The 19,116-nt window shown below is 43.9% G+C and overlaps 1 protein-coding gene across 19 annotated transcripts in view; it reads right to left on the reverse strand.

The window, feature by feature from the left end:
• The window catches only part of FGGY (FGGY carbohydrate kinase domain containing), a 458,257-nt gene that overhangs the window by 19,734 nt on the left and 419,407 nt on the right, over positions 1 to 19,116 (reverse strand). The window contains exon 15 of one of the 19 annotated variants that reach the window (XM_021097804.1): positions 8,787 to 8,885. The exons of 15 other annotated variants lie outside the window; for them this stretch is intronic. In XM_021097804.1, coding sequence (XP_020953463.1) covers positions 8,787 to 8,885 — 99 coding nt within the window. Of the gene's footprint in view, positions 1 to 1,732; positions 1,831 to 3,442; positions 3,497 to 8,786; positions 8,886 to 19,116 lie in introns of those variants that run through there. 3 more of the 19 variants (XM_021097798.1, XM_021097807.1, XM_021097803.1) reach the window with 3 other exon arrangements.

The raw sequence follows: 19,116 nt of genomic DNA on the forward strand, positions 1-19,116 counted from the left end.
TTTGAAACTTGCTTTAACTTATGAATAAGACCAGAGCCATTCCTGGAGGAGGTCACAGCCAACAGGCAGATCTCCAGCATTAGTTCATGACAATTTATCTGAATTTGATGACTTTAGGACCCTGTAAAACTCTAAAAGCTTACTTTCTCCACCATCAAAGACAAATTCAATTACAGTCATGATATTGTGCTTACAAAGGCAGAAAGATGGATTCATTCATGTATGGAAAGATTGTTCATATTAATTTTTGAAACAAAATTACTGCCAGCTGTATGACCCTGAGTAAGACCCTTCCCCTCCCTGGGACTCACTTTCCTTATCAGCAAAATAAAGAGGTTGGATTAAATTATTTCTAAAGTCTTTGCCAGCTCTGCAATCTGTTGGTTCCATGTACATGTCTCTTTTTGATTAACTCTCAGTTGACAAGTGAACCAGTAACTCCCAATGGTACATTTTATTAGGGGTTTTTTTTTTTTAAACAACTAGATCCACTCTAAGAGGGGATATGTCCACCGTGTTTCACCAGCAAGGCAGAGATTCAGTCCAACTCAGTCACAGCAAACATGGCACAGAGGAGAGGTTCCACGACAAGTAAGTCTACCTTCTACTGTGATATTTTGAGCTTCAGTCCAAAGACATGGCCTGACTCCTTAGGGGTTGGGCCTTAGTATGAATAGCTGAACAAGTATTCATTCTACTTACATGAGTTTGACTTGCCTCTTATCGGTTTCCTCAAAGCCAAAAGATCAAGATTCTTGCTAAAAGCATTAGATAGATTATAGACTTCAAAACTGCAAGCTATCACCCATCTAATAATCTATTATTGACTGGAAAAGAAATGGTCCTGCTGATGTTTCTGGTTGAGAACATAAATTACTACAGTGAGCTATAACATAAATAATAACACAACAACAATAATAGTGGCAGCTACCATTTATTGAGCACTTACTACAGCCCAGCACTGTGCTAAACACTTTAGCTACTTTATATCCCCAACTGAAAGGTAAGGAGACATTCAGTTTTGGAATTCTACTCTTAACCACTCACTGTGGAACAAAGGCTTTGACGGTATAGATACTGTGATTCAAAACCCAGCTCTGCCTTTTAACGTGCTGAGTCTCAATGAAAAAGAAAAAGGGGAATATGAATACCAATTTTGTAGATCTGTTGTTATGGAATGAATGATTAAAAGTACAGTTGTGGTTATTATTATCACCACTACTACTATTTACCCATCAAATGAAACAAACCTTATTTTCCCAGAAACATTATTAAAAGTTAGAATTAATATATATCACTTGGGTGTATGTTTCAGGTTGGTGGAGTGGGTAGGCTGGGGAAGGTGGTGGGCGTTACTATTCGAATGGCTCCTCATTATCATTTCCTGATGATTACTCCTCCATCTGCAAGCAATAGCCCTGCTGCTCTGAGGTTGATACCACCCAATGATACAGATACAATCATCCCTCTCTCCTCTGCAGCTCACTGCTGTCATCATCAGCTTCTTGCTGATGGTAAATGAGGCTAAGGCTTAGATCTCAGTCTCCATATCCATCTGGAGGTTTGTCATCATCATGTAAGGCTTCAGCATCTGTTTATAAGATCCATTCAACACTTGAGGTGTGTGGTTTCAAAGTGGTTACAGCATTCCAATAGCCACCTTCTGACCTCAACTGCCCATTAATCCAGTTCTCCACTTTGCCCCATGATTCCCACCAAATGTCCTCTTCACCTGCTGGTAATTTCCAGAATCTCAATGACGTCCTTTTCTTCTAATCGATATATTTCTTCTGACTCTAATTTCTTCTTTATATAGAAGAAGGGCCCCATCTATTAAACCAAACACATTGATGAACAGGAATCACCTCTACTACTCCTTTAGTTGCCAAAGTCAATCGGTCGCTCTAATCCACAAAGTTCTTTAGCCAGGATATGCTTCATTTATGACTGCAAGGGAGGAACTTTGTTTAGGATGGAGTGAGCCAATGGGAGATTGCAACTCTAGAAAATGCAACATCCTAAAAGCTCTCAGGAAAGGTACACTTCCTGCTTCAAAGTTAATTTTGTATTGGGTAGATTCCTTGGCCAACAGATCAGGAACCATAATCGGCAGCAAAGAATCAAAATATGACAGCATTAACATAGTAGACAACGACTGTGCTGCAAGGGATACTGGGTGGTCACTAGGGTCAATTTATGTTTAGGCTGGTAAGTAACCAAATTATCTAAGACACAGGCTATCTATCCATCTATCTCTCCCTCCACACGCCTTAAAGCTCTATGTTTAGGATCTCCAAAACATATTAGAAATGGGGCAGAACATTGTAAACCAAGTATAATGGAAAAAATAAAAAATCATTAAAAAAAAAAGAAGTTGGAGGAGTTCCTGTTGTGGCACAGTGGAAATGAATCTGACTAGTAACCATGAGGTTGAGGGTTTGACCCCTGGCCTTGTTCAGTGGGTTAAGGATCCGGCATTGCGGTGAGCTGTGGTGTAGGTTGCAGATGTGGCTCAGATCCCGAGCTGCTGTGGCTGTGGCATAGGCCAGCAGCTGTAGCTCTGATTCGACCCCTAGCCTGGGAACTTCCATATGCCATGGGTGCAGCCCTAAAAAAAGCAAAGAAAAAAAGAAGTGGGGCATAGACACCCTGGTCTAGCCTTTGGGGCCGGCCTTAAACTGGTTGATGGTACAAGGGCCTCTGGCTAAGCCATAATGCATTTCAAATCAACTTTAGAGGAAGAAGGCAAGCAGAGTGGTTCAGTCTAAAACCAGGACTTGGAGAGACCAAGGGTGGCACCAAAGCACCCAAAAGACAAGAAGGGCTGGAAGGAAACTGGGAAGGAGAGAGGGAACCTGAAATAAAGCCTTGTCTAAATTTCTTGTCTGGCCTCTTATCAATTTCTATTAAAGAAGGCCAAGAACTCTGACAGGAAACAGAATGAAGGAATCATTCAACTCTGAATACCAGCTGATGGCTCTGGTCAATGAGGGGAGGAAAGATGGACAATGAGCAGAATGGGGGGCTGGAGGGAATAGACGTAGGAGCCCGTACTTGGAAATGTGGACTTTATTTTTGGGTTGGACTTCCAGGCCTTTTACTTAAAACAAACAAAGAAAACAACAACTATGTCAGCTGTGTTTATAAACACAAGCTTGCTCTGGCTTTCACAAGACATTGGGAATTCAGTCTGCTTCCCTTTGGTTACTAAATTATTGACAAGTACATGCTGTACTGGAAAGAGAAGGGATCTGGAAATCAAGAGGCTCTGGTCCTCTATTCGTCTTCATCTGGGCTCTATAGTTTTGAATGAGTTGCCTCCTTTCTTTGGATCCTAGTTTTCCTGTCTCCAAAATGGGAACTTTGAGCCAGATACTATTTTATTGTTCAGCAAGTAGTTATTGAGTACCTGTCATTGCCAGGTATTGTCCTAGGCACTGGGGATACATCCGTGTTATCAGGTAGCTCTGATCCTTGACCTCATGGAGTTTAGGGTCTAGTAGAAAAACACAGGTGCAATAGAGAGGGTCAGAGAAGACAATACTAGATTGGGGGCTTAACGAAATATCTGAAGGTTCAAAAGGTGTTGGAGAAACAGGTAAATCAAGTTGGTGAAGACGGTCCCAGGCTGAAGGAAGTACGTATTTGCAGGCCCCAAATCAAGATAATATGGTGCATTCATAGAACTAAAACAAGTCCAAGATGGCTGGAGTAGAAAGAGTGAAGAGAAAAAGTGCTAAGAGATAAAGCTACGAACGAAGGCAGGAATCAGATTTTGGGTGGCCTTTGAAAATCATGTTAAAGGTTTCTGACATTATGCCAAAGTCAAGGGGAAGCTATTGGAGAATTTTAAGCCAGAGCTGCCCTATTCAAATTTGTAAGAGATCACTTTGAGTAATGTGTAGGGAATGGATTAGAGAGGAGTAAACGTGGAGGCAGGGAAACCATTCAAGAGGTCCCTGGAGCAGTCTGGGTGAGAATGCTGGCATCCTGGACCATGGCAGTGACTGTGGAATTAAAGCAAAGTGGAAGAATTCAAGAAATATGAGATGTCGTTTAGAAAGAGACCTGGAGAGACTGAGGCGGGAGGACAAGAGAAGATAGGTCAGAACGTCCTTGAAGTTCTGGCAGGAGTGACTAAGCAGATGTGGGGTCATTTACCAATAATGCCATGGCCTAAGCTAGTACTTGTTACTTTCATAGGCAAAGGTGGACATGATGAGTTCAGATCTGCACATGTTTAAATTGAGATGCCTGTGGGCCCTTCAAGTGGAGATGCTATGAAGACAGCTGTAGAGCTGCTGACATATAGATAGAACATGAGTCCTTAGAAGTGGATGGGATGGAAAAAAAAAAAAAAAGAAATGGATGAGAGGGACAAAATCTCATAGAAGACCAACATAAAAGGCGGGGTAGAGGAGAGAGGGGAGCTGGCAAAGGAATCTGGAAAGCAGAATAGTGAGAGGAAGATCAGGAAAGTATGTTGTCAATGGAAAAGTGTTTCAATGAAGGGAGTGATCCAAGTTGCAAAATGCTGCTAAGGGTAAAGCAGGGTAAGGCTTGGACACGGCCTAGGTTAGCATCAGTGACCTCGACTAGCACTAGTGTGGTGGATTTGTGGAAGTGTAAGGCAGGTCATCCTCGGTTAAGGAGGAGGTGGCTGCTGAGAAGATGACAGGATAGCCACCTTTAAAATTTTTTGACTGTGAGAGGCAATAACGGGAAGGTGACAGATCGAAGAAGGGATTGTACTTATAAGAGTTTGTGGTAGCATTTTCCAACAGAAATAATATGAGTTACATAAGTAACTTGAAATTTCCTAGTAGCCACTTAAAACAGTGAAAAGAAACTGATGAACTTAATTTTATTATTTTTTATTTAATTATTATACCCCAAATATAATTTCAACCAGTAATACAAACATTATTAATTAGATATTCCATGTTCTTGTACTCATACTGTCTTTGAAATTTGGGGTATCTTTTATACCTTTCAGTCTGGACGAGCCACACTTCAAGGGCTCAGTAACTACCTCTGATGAGTGACTACAGTATTGGACAGGACACACCCAGAGCAAGTTTAAATGCTGCTGAGAAGGCGTTAGCAGGGAAGGAGAGGTGAAATAGGCAGGGAAGGGACTGAATGGACTGTCAGGGAGGTGAAGAAACTTCTGCCCCTTCTATAGGTGGGGCATCTCTTCCACTATAACAGATGTAAAGGAGAAAAAGGTCTGGATGTAAGCCGTAGTGTATTGATAGATACCCAATAATTGGCTCCACCAAAACAAAACAAAAAAGGACCAATTCCTGTGGTGTAAAGACTTCCACACTGGCTAATTCCAAGCCACTAATGTAATGTCACTGAATGTGGAGCTGGGTAGAGATGCCCATAGTTGGCTCCTGGGAGTGGGTATGAACCAGTCCAGCACAGCGCTGGATAAGAGAAACATAGGAGGTTTGATGGCAGGTGAATTTCTAACAGAGCATAATTTCTTTTTGAGGTAGTTGGTGGTTGAGAGGTCCTATGTCTGAATGTGAGAGGAAAGGTAGGGCTGGGAATTGGGGAGGTTTGATATCATAATTGCAGAAAATGGGAAACTGAGCTGACGTATTCGGCAGGTTCCTACCAGGAAAGAGATGGACACTTCTATTGGAAAAATGAAATAATGCTTAATAAAAGGTTTCTTCAAAGGAAGGTTTAGGAAGAGAAATACGTACCCCAGGTACAGCCCTATGGAGAACAGTATGGATGTTCCTTAAAAAACAGTACAACCACCATGTGATCCAGCAATCCCACTCCTGGGCCTGTATCCAGAGAAAACTATAATTCAAAAGTTTAAACTTTTGAAACTGCAAATTCATTGCAGCAATATTTACAATAGCCAAGACATGGAAGCAACATAAATGTTCACTGACAGAGGAATGGATAAAAAAGATGTGGTAAGTATATGCAATGGAATATTACTCACCTATAAAAAAGAATGAAATGATGCCATTTGCAGCAGCATGGATAGACCTAGAAATTATCATGCTAACTGAAGTTAATCAGACAGGGAAAATATCAGACAAATATCAGAAATCTGATGTCAGAAATATCAGACGAATATTAGAAAAAAATCAGACACAAGTATCAGAAAAATAGCAGAAAATATCCAAAAAAAGACAGAAAAATATATGAAATTGCTTATATGTAGAATATTAAAAATGTGATACAAGTGAACTTATATATAAAACAGAAATAGATTCACAGACACAGAAAATAAACTTACAGTTAACAAAGGGGAAAGATAGAGAGGGATAAATTAGGAGTTTTGAATTAACATACACACATCGCCATATATAAAATAGATAACCAATAAAGACTTATTGTATAGACTAGAGAACTATACTCGATATTTTATAATAACCTATAAGGGAAAAGAAAAAAATATATATATACACACATATATATATCTGAATCACTTTGCTATACACCTGAAACTAACACTGCATTGTAAATCAACTATATTTCAGTAAAAAATAAATTAGAAAATAAAGCCATGAAAAAAAGAAATAAGTAGCCCACGACTAGCAAGAGTGAGGAACCGTTACTACCTCCTGGGCTGAAGGAGCAAGGGGAGGGAGTGGTTCCCTTCATCCAGTGAAAAAGTTGTAGGGAGAGGACCTTGTGCAGGAACTGTGGTCTATGCTATAGATACATGGATCAGCAAAACTGTGGCAATTGAGCAAGGAGAGAGCTGGGAAAATAAGAGCTTCATCTGCCCCCCCAGCCTCCTCTGGTGTCTATCCGGCAAAAGAAACCAGAGGGTGAGGGGAGCTGTCCAGGGATCACCAATACATGTTTGAAGCCTGCCTTACTGTTGTATGATGTTTTCTTATAGGGTTTAGTGGCTTTTAGGCAGGCATAAGTAAGGCAGAAAGCTGGATTCATCCTGGATGGGGATTTGGTAAAAGACGAACAATGGGGGAAAAATGAGAAAATTAAATGGCCACATGGAGATTGGCCATGTGGAAAGAGAGAAGAGGGGTAGGAGGAAAATACAGAAGTTTCACAACAGCCTTGCAAATTACATGTTAACCCTGTTTCAGAGACAAGGAAACTGGAACTACAGCAGAATGTGGCTTGCCCAAGAAGCAAGGTTAGCTAGTAGAGGAGTTAGGAGATAGGTCTGCCTAGCTCTAGTTCAGGAGCAGTTTCCTGCCCAGCTGTTCCACCTGCAAGCTAAGGAGTGATCTGATTGATCTGGGGAGAAGAGGCACAGTTTGATGATCAATTTAAACTCTTTTTTGAAACTGAAGCATTACTGGAATTTTCTATCCCAGTAATGCACACTGAAACTCATGCACAGTGAAAAGCTAGGATGCCCTTGGGATTGCCATTACAGGTGCTTATCCCCAGTGTACCAGCTAAGACGTGGGTGAGGAATGTGCAAGGGTGTCCTTTGTGAAATAGAAGTAGAGTCCAGGAGTTCCCGTTGTGTCGCAGCGGCAAAGAATCTAACTAGAAACCATAAGGACAAGGGTTCGATCCCTGGCCTTGCTCAGTGGGTTAAAGATCCGGCGTTGCTGTGAGCTGTGATGTAGGTTGCAGACTTGGCTCAGATCCTGCGTTGCTGTGGCTGTGGTGTAGGCTGGCAGCTGTAGCTCCGATTAGACGCCTAGCCTGGGAACCTCCATATGCTATGGGTGCAGCCTTAAAAAGCAAAAAAAAAAAAAAAGTGCAGAGACGTCCAGTTCTCACGTTCTCAGGTATGTTCTCTTCCCCACTGTGCATCTGCTCTGGTTTCCCCTGTAGACAGTTCCTGACTAGGTCACCTTCTTCTTTACTCCCAGTGGGATGGGCAGAAGGGGTGAGAGGCCACAGGACTTCCCCTGGCTGTCTGGGACACAGCTAAAACCCAGGCGTCTTTCCAAGGGGCATGTCAGTCGGTGAATGCTCAACAATTACAGGGTGAATGGAGTCATTCAAGGACCATGTTTTCTGTGTCAAACATTACATGATCTGACAACAGGATAAGAGATTACAGAGTTCTCTGACTGCAAAGCTGGGGACAGTGCACAGAAAGGGCTGCAAATAGCTAGGTGATGTGATGCTATGATGTGATCTTGGAGCCTAATCTCTCTTGGCCCACTTATGAAATCTCCTCCTGTATAAAACTTGGCTAATACCTAACGGGTAGTTGAAAGCTTAAATGAGACCAATGGTGCAAAGCTCCTGGCCTATGCAAGTACTCAGCAAAAGCTCATTCTTCCTACTTTCCTGTCCCTCTCTGGTCCTTTTACTATATTGAATCCTTTCTTTCATTTCTCTGAATTATCACTTTGTTCTGACACTGTCCATTCCTACAGCTTCCCAACCATGACTACCCTAGTTTTGTGTTGTTTTGTTTTGGTCACTTATGGGCCTTGGTTTGGGTCTTGGTGACCCTAGGTGACCATTCTGTGGAAACCACGGCATTTTGGATCATGGCTTTTTATCCCATCTTTGAATAAACACCAAAAGCTTTCTTTACCTTTTCTCCAACTCTCGTTTGCCATCTGGTGCCTGGTTTGGCTGCATCTGTGTTTGCTTAATGACTTGAGGCGAAGGCTGAGTTTACATATGGGAAGGAGGAGAGGGCTTTGCTTGATTTCTTCCATATGTTCATTTATTCGTATATTATGATTTTTGTAATCTCACCAGCACAGATCCCTTCAGAGACAATTCTTACCCTGTTCCTTGGAGACCCATTTCTTTGTGTGCTCAGCTGAGTGTTTCTGTGGGAACATTTCTGCAGTGCCTGTTACCTTTAGCATAGCTCGGCGTGGCTTTTAGACGGTACAAAATCAATGTTCTTGAAGGGTTCTTCTTTTTGAATGGAGGAGGCCTATTTGACTTGCATGATTCTGTGGAAAGAGTCAGGAGGCCTGGGTTATAGGGTCTGCTCTCCATCTGGAAGTGGCGTGAATTCAAACAAGTTCTACGACCATTCTGGTTCTGTTTCCTCATAGGGTATCCGAAGGCCCAGGCTGGGTTGGATGATACTTAAGAGCCTTATAGCACGCAGTGCTCTCTCTCCTGTTTCTTCCTCTTCCTCCAATACTGCTCTGTGGCTCTTAACAATTAGTAGGTGAGGCCCCAATGTACGTGTTCCCTCTTCTCAGCTCCCAAGCAGAAGTGTGTATGGGGAGAAGGGATCCAAGAAAGGCATCCCATCTTCTGCATAGTGCATGAGTGAAAAGCAATGAGCTCTATTTCATGTTTTATAAAAACTCACTGTGGTTTCTTTCCCTGCAGTATACTTGGGACTCAGCTTACGATTATGGCTCAGGAACTCTGGAACGAGCAGACATGGGTTGCTTTTATTTATTTTTAGTCTTTTTAGGGCCACACTCATAACATATGGAGATTCCCAGGCTAGGGGTCGAATTGGAGTGATAGCTGCTGGTCTACACCACAGCCACAGCAACGTGGGATCCAAACCATGTCTGCAACCTACACCACAGCTCACAGCAATGCCAGATTCTTAACCCACTGAGCGAGGCCACAGATCGAACCCACATCCTCATGGATACAAGTCGGATTGTTACCATTGAGCCACAATGGGAACTCCCACACCTGGGTTTGAAACCTGCCTCTTCTCTACCAGCCTGTGGATCTGGGCAGGTTTCTTAACTTTCTGCAGTCTTAACTTCCTTCTCTGTAAAATGGGAATACTATCTTCTTTGTAGGGATTGCCAGTGGATAAGTCATCAGTAATTTCCAGGCTGGAGTTTTGCATTAAAATAAGCACTCACTAATGTTGGTTGCTTCCATGCCAGGTGGATTCAGGGGTGAAACCCAGGCTGCTGAGAAAGCCTCAGAGGAAGAAACTGATAATAACTCAGAGAAGATCAGAAAGCCAGCTCTTGTCAAGGACAGGACTAGAATTTGGGACTCTAGACTCCTGGGCTGCAGATCTTTCTCATGAGCTGAAGGGGGGTGCATGAAAATGAAGGGCTGGGTGGGATACACTAGGGACCAGATATTGGCCAAGGGAGGAAGGTGGCCTAAGCCTTACCCTAGAGGGCTGGTGAGTGGAAGAAAATCTCGGGGGGTGGGGGTTAGGGAGGAGTGTGTATAGGAGTGTATAGTGCATACAGGAGGGGGGTGAGTGGAATACCTTTTTGTGAATGTCCTCAGGTCACTCTGAGCAGTTCTCTTCTCTCACCCTTCCTTTCTGCCCCTCTTCCCCTTCCCCGCTCCTGCCTAGTCTCTGTGTCTGGGAGAGTGAAGCCTCCAAGAACAAAAATTCTTCGAATGAATGCTCTGGATGTGGCCAGATGGATAGGTGAGACTGCGCTGGATAGTTTGGGCAGAAAAACTTTGCTAGTTTGTTTGCAGAAGTTAATCTCTGATGAATAATCAAGAAATGATGTGTCAGATTAGAGGCAAGGAGAGAAGAAATGATCTTGTCCACAGTTTCTCCTTGGATGCTTGGCTCAGAAGCGTGAGGATGCATGGCACGGCAAGGGGGGCTCAGACGGCTAGCTCTTCAGATCCTTCTTCTCCCTGCTGAGAGCGGGTTGATTCTGAGAGATGAGGCTCTCTCTTCCTGCAGCGCCTGGTGCAGGGGAGAGGCTAGGGAGGATCTTGGCATTCCTGAGCCTCCACTGCCTCATGTTATGTATGCTTTTCAGGCGTGTATGGTATGGGATGTCTGCGTGCATGCATCCTGTATGTTGTGGCTTCAGTGACATTCAAAGGATGTGATGGCATTAGCTAGGTGAATGATGGAGGAAGCATGCATCCAGCAGAGGAGAGGACCACAAGGGGGAAGGGAAAATGGCACATCGGAGGCATGAGAAGGTCAGTGTGTCTGGAGTAAACAGAGCAAGTGCAAGGGAGTAGGTGATAGAGCTGAGAAACAGGCAGCCCCCACAGGGTCCTTTCCTGGGGCGCAGGGGAGCCAGAGTGCTGCCATCTGGCCACTCTGCTGTATTCAGTCTGGTGGGGGCCGGGTGCAGGGTCCAGGGGGAGATGAAGGTGGCACTGCTGGACAAGAGATGCTCACAGATAGAAATGGTACTTAGGTGGGTATGTTGGGGGAAAGAGTTGTCAGAAATAAATCAACAACTCTTAGGTTTCTGGGCTTAGGCACTGGCCCATTCAGGTAGAGGCATAGTGAGGAAGTGCAGGCTGTATGCACAGAGCTTGCTCCTCCGGATCTGCAAGGGCTCACTCAGGGTCATGGGGTCACAAAACAGCAGAGTGGGCAGCACAGTCTCAGCCCCGCCTCCTCCTGTTCAGAGGATAACAGCTATAAGAAAAGAACATCAAAAGAAATAATGTTGCAAAGATTCCTCACAGACCTGGCCAGAGCTTACATCAGCCAGTCATGTGGGTTTTAAGCTCCATTATTCAGTAGAAATGGATTTGTCCTTGTAAGTGCTACAAGATCTGGCACCTGCACCTGAGAAGTGAAGGCATTTTTTTTTTTTTTAAAGCAGCAGAAACTTTGGGACAACTCAGGAGTTTAGGTGCAGCCTCTGGACACTTAGCACAGTGCCTGTGGCTAAGACCTTCCCAAAGAGGGCATCTCCTGGTTTCCTTGGGGTGGTGAAGAGAAGAGGAAAGGGAAAAATATGTGTCAAGACAGAACATATGAAACAATGGAAAATGCTAGCGCCCTTATGCACAGACATCTTGGGGCAAGAAACTATGACTGCCTGGGACCCCAAAGCCTTTACCTGGGGGCGTGCAGGGTGGTGGCCTCCACCTAGGAGTAAGTGTGTGCAGGACCTGCAGAGGGAATTCAAGGGGAGCTCGGCAGCTTTTCAAGGCTGGAATGGAGGTGGGGAGGCCTGTTTGCATCAGAAACTAGAAGGAAATATCCTCCACTTCCCAGTCTCTCCCACATCCCTATCAGAATCCTGCTCAGGAATCAGATCTTACTCTCACCCTTGGGGTAGAAATGGAATGGAAGTAAGAATTGTCACAGTTCCTTCAGCACTCATTAGTAATAACCATGGCTAACGTTTTTTGGTATCAGATGCATTTGGCACCACATTGAGTGACCATTCCTTACCTCATCAATATTCACAGCAACCCCCCGAGATGGGTATCATCTCTCTTTTACAGGGGAGAAAAGTGAGGTGAACAGAGCTTAAGTAACTTGCCAAGATCACCCAACTAGTAAATGGCAGAACTAGGATTCAAACCCAGGCAACAGAATCCATTTGCTGGGAGTTCTCCGGTGTTACAGAGGGTTAAGGATCTGGCATTGTTATTGTAGCAGCTTGGGTGACTGCTGAGTTGCAGGTTCAGTCCCTGGCCCAGGAACTTCCACATGCCATGGATGTGGCCAAAAAATAAGTAAATAAATAAAAAGACACAAGATAATATTTTTTTTAAAAAAAGGATCCATTTGTTTAACTTTGCTGTATATCAAAGGGCAGGGGTATGTGAGCCATTCACCCTGGGGGTGGGGAGGGTGTCTGAATTAAAATACAATAATAAGACTGGTTAAAAGGTCCATCTGCTTTTATGATCACATTTACTGACAATCTTGCCCTCCAGGGTACCCTTGTAAGCTAACCACCTAGAAGGTAGGAATCACTAGTCACACTTAGAGATCTTGAATTCCACCCACTCTGATCACACCCTGTGCCTCTCCTTTAAGCTCTCATAACAGGTATATTGACCATATGTGCAATTATTTTATTATCTGTCTTTGTCATTGGACCAACAATTCCTTGTGGGCAGGGGCTCTATCTACAGGTCATGGTGAAACACAAGGCTCAGCTTATTGACAGTGCTCACCCAGTAAACATCTGTTGAAAGAAAAGATGGGTAAAGAAATGGTCAACCTAAAATGCCACCTCCTCCAGGAAGCTTTCCTTAAGGGAAGAAGGACCTAGCTCTATAGAGAGGAAGCTGTGATGATGATGGGCTGGGCTCTTCTCCCTCTATGGCAGCCCAGAAAGTTCTCTGCCAGGTGGGATGGGCATGGGTCTTAGTGTAGCTCTGAGCTTTAGGGCACCCCGACATTGCTCCTTATGGAACCACCATCCTCAGGAAGAGAAGACACCCCTTTTGAGACTGATATCTGAGAACTAATAGCTACTGGATTTGTCTTTGGCCAGAAACTATTTATACTGAGGCACAGATTTGGATTATTTTTAAGACTATGCAATCCTTGATTAGGATCTAGATATAAAAAAAAACCCTAGTATGCTCCTTAGAAAAATCTATTTTGTTTCAGGCATGTTTCTCAGATAAATGTTTCTTAGCTGCTAGATCGATGTAACTCTGCAGACATCTCTTTGACCTGAGATGTTGTTTTTACTTTGAAATGGAAGCACATTGGTTTGTAAATTCATTAAAGCTAAGACATATTTTGCTACAGCACTATGAAGTTGGCAACCCCACAGCAAGTCACTTAAAGCCCATTTGTTAAACAAGACTGTATTCTTTTGTGAAACATTCTAGATATCATGCTGCATCATGTCTCCCTTTTTTATGCTTTAAGTATATTTTTGTATTTTTCTCCTAAAAATAAAATGACATTCCAGGCAACCTGAGTGGTCTGCCCATCAGAGAAGAGCTCCCAGGTCTCCTCTGAGAGGTGGGTCACAGCAAGGTCAGTCCCCATGTTGGACGCCCAGGAGGGAGGCATACCATGAGGTGGCACACCATGGGCGTAGGTGCCCTGGTGACAGACACAGCTGGCCACAGGTACAAATCAACAGAATGGCTTACACTTTAACATGGAGTCAAGCAGAGAACAGGCAAACAAGGGGTCAGAAAGAAGGTCTCCTGTCCCCTAGGTTCTGCCATGATTATCTTTGAAAAGTTCTGCGGTGTTGGAGGAAGGGTCTTCAAAAGGAAGGCCCCCACATGAACAGGTGACACCAAAGCCTTGCTTATGTCTAATGGCTCACTATCTAGAGTTTTTATCCTACAAGAGTTTAAGACAGTATCTCCAGAAGACAAATGTTTGCATCTTCACTGTGTTTAACAAGAAGGGATTAGTGGAGTAGTCAATATACTGGAAAGTATCTTTGTTATATCAACATGATTGGAGATGCTTAGAGCCTTTCCAAAGGGGTGGGACACAGGAAAGAGGAGTGAGGACAGAGGGCACGAGGGGCAAGAAGTCCTCTCAGCCGTTGGCAGCCTAAGGCAGGGGAGAGAACTAGATCCCCAGAAGACTGTTTGGGAGGTATTTTTTCTTTTTTCCCAATAATCTTCCTTTTCTTTTCCTCCTCCCTCCCTCTCTCCTTCTTTCCTTTCCTCCTTTCTCCTGGCTTCCTCCCTCCCTTCCTCCCATTATATACACTTATTGAACACCTACTATATGCTAATCACTGTTTTAGGCTCTGGCAGTCCCTGGTGAACAAAATCAGCATAGTCCTTGCCCTTGAGAAACTTAGAGTCTTACAGGGGATACAGACAGTAAACAAATATTCTCAAAAAATCTATACCAATGTGTTACACAAAGTACTATGAAGCAGAAGTACAAGGGGCTGGAGGATATTTTGGGGGGAATACTAGCTAAGATTGGGGGATTGGGGAATACTTCTCTTAGGAAGTGACATTTAAGCTCACAGCTGAAGACGTGGAGGACCTAGGTCAAGAACAAGTTTGTGTGTTGGGAGAAGAGCAGCATTACAGCCAAGGGAATAAAAGAAATAACGACATGATAGCAGTGATGTGGTGGACAACAGTAGATAAAGCAGTATCGAGCAATTATATCCCAGCCATTATCCTAAATATCTATTAACTCTTTATTCATTTAGCCCTTACAGAAACTCTCTGAAGCAATTACTATTACTGTCCTCATTTTTCAGATAAGGAAAATGAGGCACAAAGTAGTGCAGTAATTTGCCCAACCAAAGTCAAGGTCATACAGCTCGATGGTAGAGGCCCCTGGATGCAATTCAGGTAATCTGGCTGCAGGAAAGGAAGGTCTGGTGAGAGGAGCTGAAGCAAATGCAGCAGGCTGGGCTGTAGCAACTGTAGGGAAGGAGGGTGAGGGCACTTGCAGGCACTCAAGGACCATTGGCTGGGTTTAGAAATGTTTCCTTAAGTCCATAGAGGCAACCCACTGCAGAGTTTTAGGAAGGGAGATTTGCTCTTTCCCCCACCCTCTCTGGTTCCAGTGGGAGAGCAGCCCTGAGTGTGAGACCAGTTGGGAGACTACCCCAGTAGTCTAGGTGGGAGGAGTGGTGTTAATTACATAACTAGCCACCTGCTGAACTTCTTAATGCCTTCCTGTCAGCTCTGTCTTCCTCTCTTTTTCCTTTGCCTCCACTCCTCCCCTGCAAACCGCCCCACCCCACCCCTTCTTTCAGCAGAAGGTGGAGGACACTGTAGCAGGACTCCCGCCCTGCTCAGTGGGCCTGGGGCAGGCTCTGGCACTCCTTCTCTCTTCTCTGAGGCCCCTTTCCTGCCTCCCCATCAGGAGCATCCTCACCGGGTGCCTGAAGCTGAGCAGTAGCAGCTGCTGATATCTAGAACAACTCCCAGCTGTTCTCCCAACTTTTCTCAAGTGTGTCTCAGTGTCAATGCCTCTCATTAGTTAAAATAGGAAGGGGGGTTGGTAAACAGAGAAGCAAAAGAGAGGCCTAATTTTAGCTGTAGTCAAAAGGACTTTCCCCTAAATACACTGCGATCTCAAAATACTTAGCTAAGCGCATATGGACATGGCAGGGAAAGGATTTAAAGAGCTACAGAAGGAACATTCAGGGGCCAAATGGGAGAGCCCTTGCCTTCCCTTGTGATGGCAGGGAAGGGAATGAAAACAGACTGGGTCCTTCCTTGGTGCCAGGCTCTGGGCTTGGCACCTTGAGTGCATCAACTCAGCCATTCATTTCCTCCCCAGAGCCAGAGGATGATGCCGGATCTAGGGTCCCCTCGTTTTACAGATGAGGAAACTGAGACCTAGTAAACTGAAAGTTCCTCTGTCCAAGATGCCACAGTGAACCATAGAGGTGGGGTTTAAACCTGAGTCTCTCTGACTTCACCATGTCTAGCTAGAAGAAGATGGGGTCTCAAACTAAGGCCAGACAGAACACTAAGTAGACAGCTTAAGCGGAGATTCAGTGCAGAGCCTCAGGGCAAAATTCCATTGGATGCCGGCTCTCAGAGCGCTAATAGGCATCATTGCAGGAATGGGTACAAATCACTGAGGACCTCGACTTTTCTCAACCTTAAGTCCTTCCCAGCCCTCCCAAGGTGAGTTGGAGGAATGATCAGGCTGTCACTAACAGTTTAGAGGCAGATAAATCATTTAGTGAATGTCCCCGCCACCAACTCTAGCAAAAAAAAAAAAAAAAAAAAAAAAAAAAATCACTGACTTCTGCACTCAAAGAAGATGCACTGTTTGGCAAAGGCATCTGAACTGGCTAATCCCCCCGCCTTCTTAAGGTTATGGTGGAATCTGGGCGCCTTCAGAAAACTGGGCCACCTGGTAGGACCCATCACATCAACTTCCTTCATCTCAGTTCCAGCTTAAAAGGCCTCTTCACGGGGAAGCTCCCCAGTGAGGTTTTCCACGCACATCTGGAGACTTTCCACAATAGGCCTTTGAAGCAGCCTGAAGTATTCCGGGAAGTCCGCCTCACTGGGCTGGGGTTTAAAGAGCAGAAGCCCACATTTATTTTTCTTTCCCGCCTTCTCTGACAAAACTCCCTCCAGTACGTTGTGGGCATTTGCAAAGCAGCCCTGATTTGCGGCTTACTACTTCTAGGGTTGCAGTCTTACAGAAAAACAACAGTGAAGCAAAGTCAAAGGGAGCACGGGTACCCTAAAAAATCTGTTTCTGTGTTTGGCTTCTCCACCAGGCTCTGATTCGTGCTTTAGTCATTATTGTAGCAGGAAGAAATGGACTCTGGGCTCAGAGAGACTTGCTCCATCACGCAGCACTGGAGACATCTTCTCGAGCCACTTAAATTCTCTGATCTGTGAAATGCGTTAATGGGGCCTGCCTTGTGTGGAGTACTCAACGTTACACGAGGCAGGGTGAGAAAACCACTTTGCATGTTGTCCAACACAGATTTGATCAGGTCTACTCTAGCCCCTCTGTCTGGATTGCCTCCCTCCTATGGGCCAGAAGCTCTTCATTCTTCACAGCTCAACTCAGGTGGCAGTCTTCTCCTCTGGCATTGTTTTACCTCCCTTTTGCGGAGTGAGGCTAGTCTCGGTAGGTGTCTTGTATGTTTCAAGACTTCCCTATCCTCTAATCCACAGTTTATTGTTATTTTCACTTAAAGCATATGCCCACCATGCTCCCTACCACCATGTAATGACTGCAGACACATAGGATCTTTCTTCTTTGTCACTGTACATCCATACCAAGCACAGTTTGTCTGGTATGTGATGTGCTTGTGGAATATCAACTGGTTTATCAATGTATTTAACAAATATTTATTAAGCACATACTCTGAGTCAGGTACCATCTTAAAGTTCCTGAAGATACGGCAGTGAATAAAACAGACCCAGCCTCTGATTTCATATGTTTGTATCCTTGTAGGAGAATCCGTAAACACATTGTAAATAGAGACTCTCCATTACAGCTCCTGCTCATAAAGGAGTTAGAAGTCATTACTCCCATCTCCATCACAAGAAGAAAAAGCTAACAAATTGAGAAATCACGAACGAATCTTTCTTGGATTATGTGGAAAACTGAGGTTACAAGGCAAACTACCACCCTGAGATCCGGAGAGACAGGAGAATTCTAGAGAGCCACTGTTGAGATCCACTGCCTAGAGCAAAGGCCACTGGAGCCACAAACTGGTGGGACATCTCTGTGATCATTTTGATGAAGTGCTGGGGGCTGAGTGTGGACCAGCATAAGATTGAGAAACTTTGGGGGGCTGCCGTCATAGTGGGAAGCCCACACTTTCATGGATTTTACCTCCAGGAACCCTACAAGGTTCTCAGTGTAAAGAGGCAAGAATGATCCCCTACTGGGTCTAGCAGGCATGAGAAGGAGTAAACACTGAAACATGCCAAAAAATACTTTTTAATTTAAAAAATTTTTTACTTTTTATTTAAAAAAATTTTTTTTCTTTTTATGGCTAAACCCACGATATATGGAGGTTCCCAGGCTAGGGGTCTAATCGGAGCTGAAGCCACCAGCCTGCGCCACAGTCACAGCAATGCCAGGTCTGAGCCACTTCTGTGACCTACACCACAGCTCATGGCAACGTTGGATCCTTAACCCACTGAGCAAGGCCAAGGATTGAACCTGCATCCTCATGGATATTGTCGATTCATTTCTGCTGAGACATGATGGGAACACCCAAATTCTTTTTTTTTTTAAAGAAATATAATTTTTTTAGGTTTTTATTTTTTTCTATTATAGTTAATTTACATTGTTCTGTCAATTTCTGTTCTACAGCAAAGTGACCCAGTCATAATATATATATTGTTTTTCTCACATTATCTTCCATCATGTTCCATCACAAGAGACCAGATATAGTTCCCTGTGCTATACAGCAGGATCTCATTGCTTATTCACTCCACATGCCATAGTTTGCATCTACTAACCCCAAACTCCTAGTCTATCCCACTCCCTTCCCCTCCACCTTGGCAACCACAAGTCTGTTCTCCAAGTCAATGAGTTTTTGTTTCTTTTCTGTAGAAAGGTTCATTTGTGCTGTATATTAGATTCCAGATATAGGTGATATCATATGGCATTTGTCTTTCTCTTTCTGACTTACTTCACTTAGTAAAAATTCTTTGTAACAAAGACCTATTCTTAAGGAACAAAGACTTAACCAAAACCTTATCACACCCAGGGAAAGGATATCCCTTTACCATATCCCTTTTAGCTTTCTTTTATCACCTCTGAGGGAGAATAAGAAGGTAAGAAACATCTGTAGCAGTCACAACCCAAGGACCTAGGCCAAAGATTAAATCAAAAGATTCCAGAGGGCCTTCCTTTCCCCACACCTTGAAACCACACCAACAGGGCTCCAGTATAATAATAGTGGATTGTAGCTGAGAGAGCTACAAGATGCAGGCTCTGTCTATGGAGTTATTGGGAGAAGCCCAAAGACAGAGGAGCAATTTAAACCTAAATCAAGCAAAGAAGAGAGGAAAATGAAAAAGAAGTAAGAAGAAGAAAATAAATAATAAAAAGGAATGAAA

This window comes from Sus scrofa, chromosome 6 (assembly GCF_000003025.6).
Source record: "Sus scrofa isolate TJ Tabasco breed Duroc chromosome 6, Sscrofa11.1, whole genome shotgun sequence".
NCBI classification, from domain to species: Eukaryota; Metazoa; Chordata; class Mammalia; order Artiodactyla; family Suidae; genus Sus; species Sus scrofa.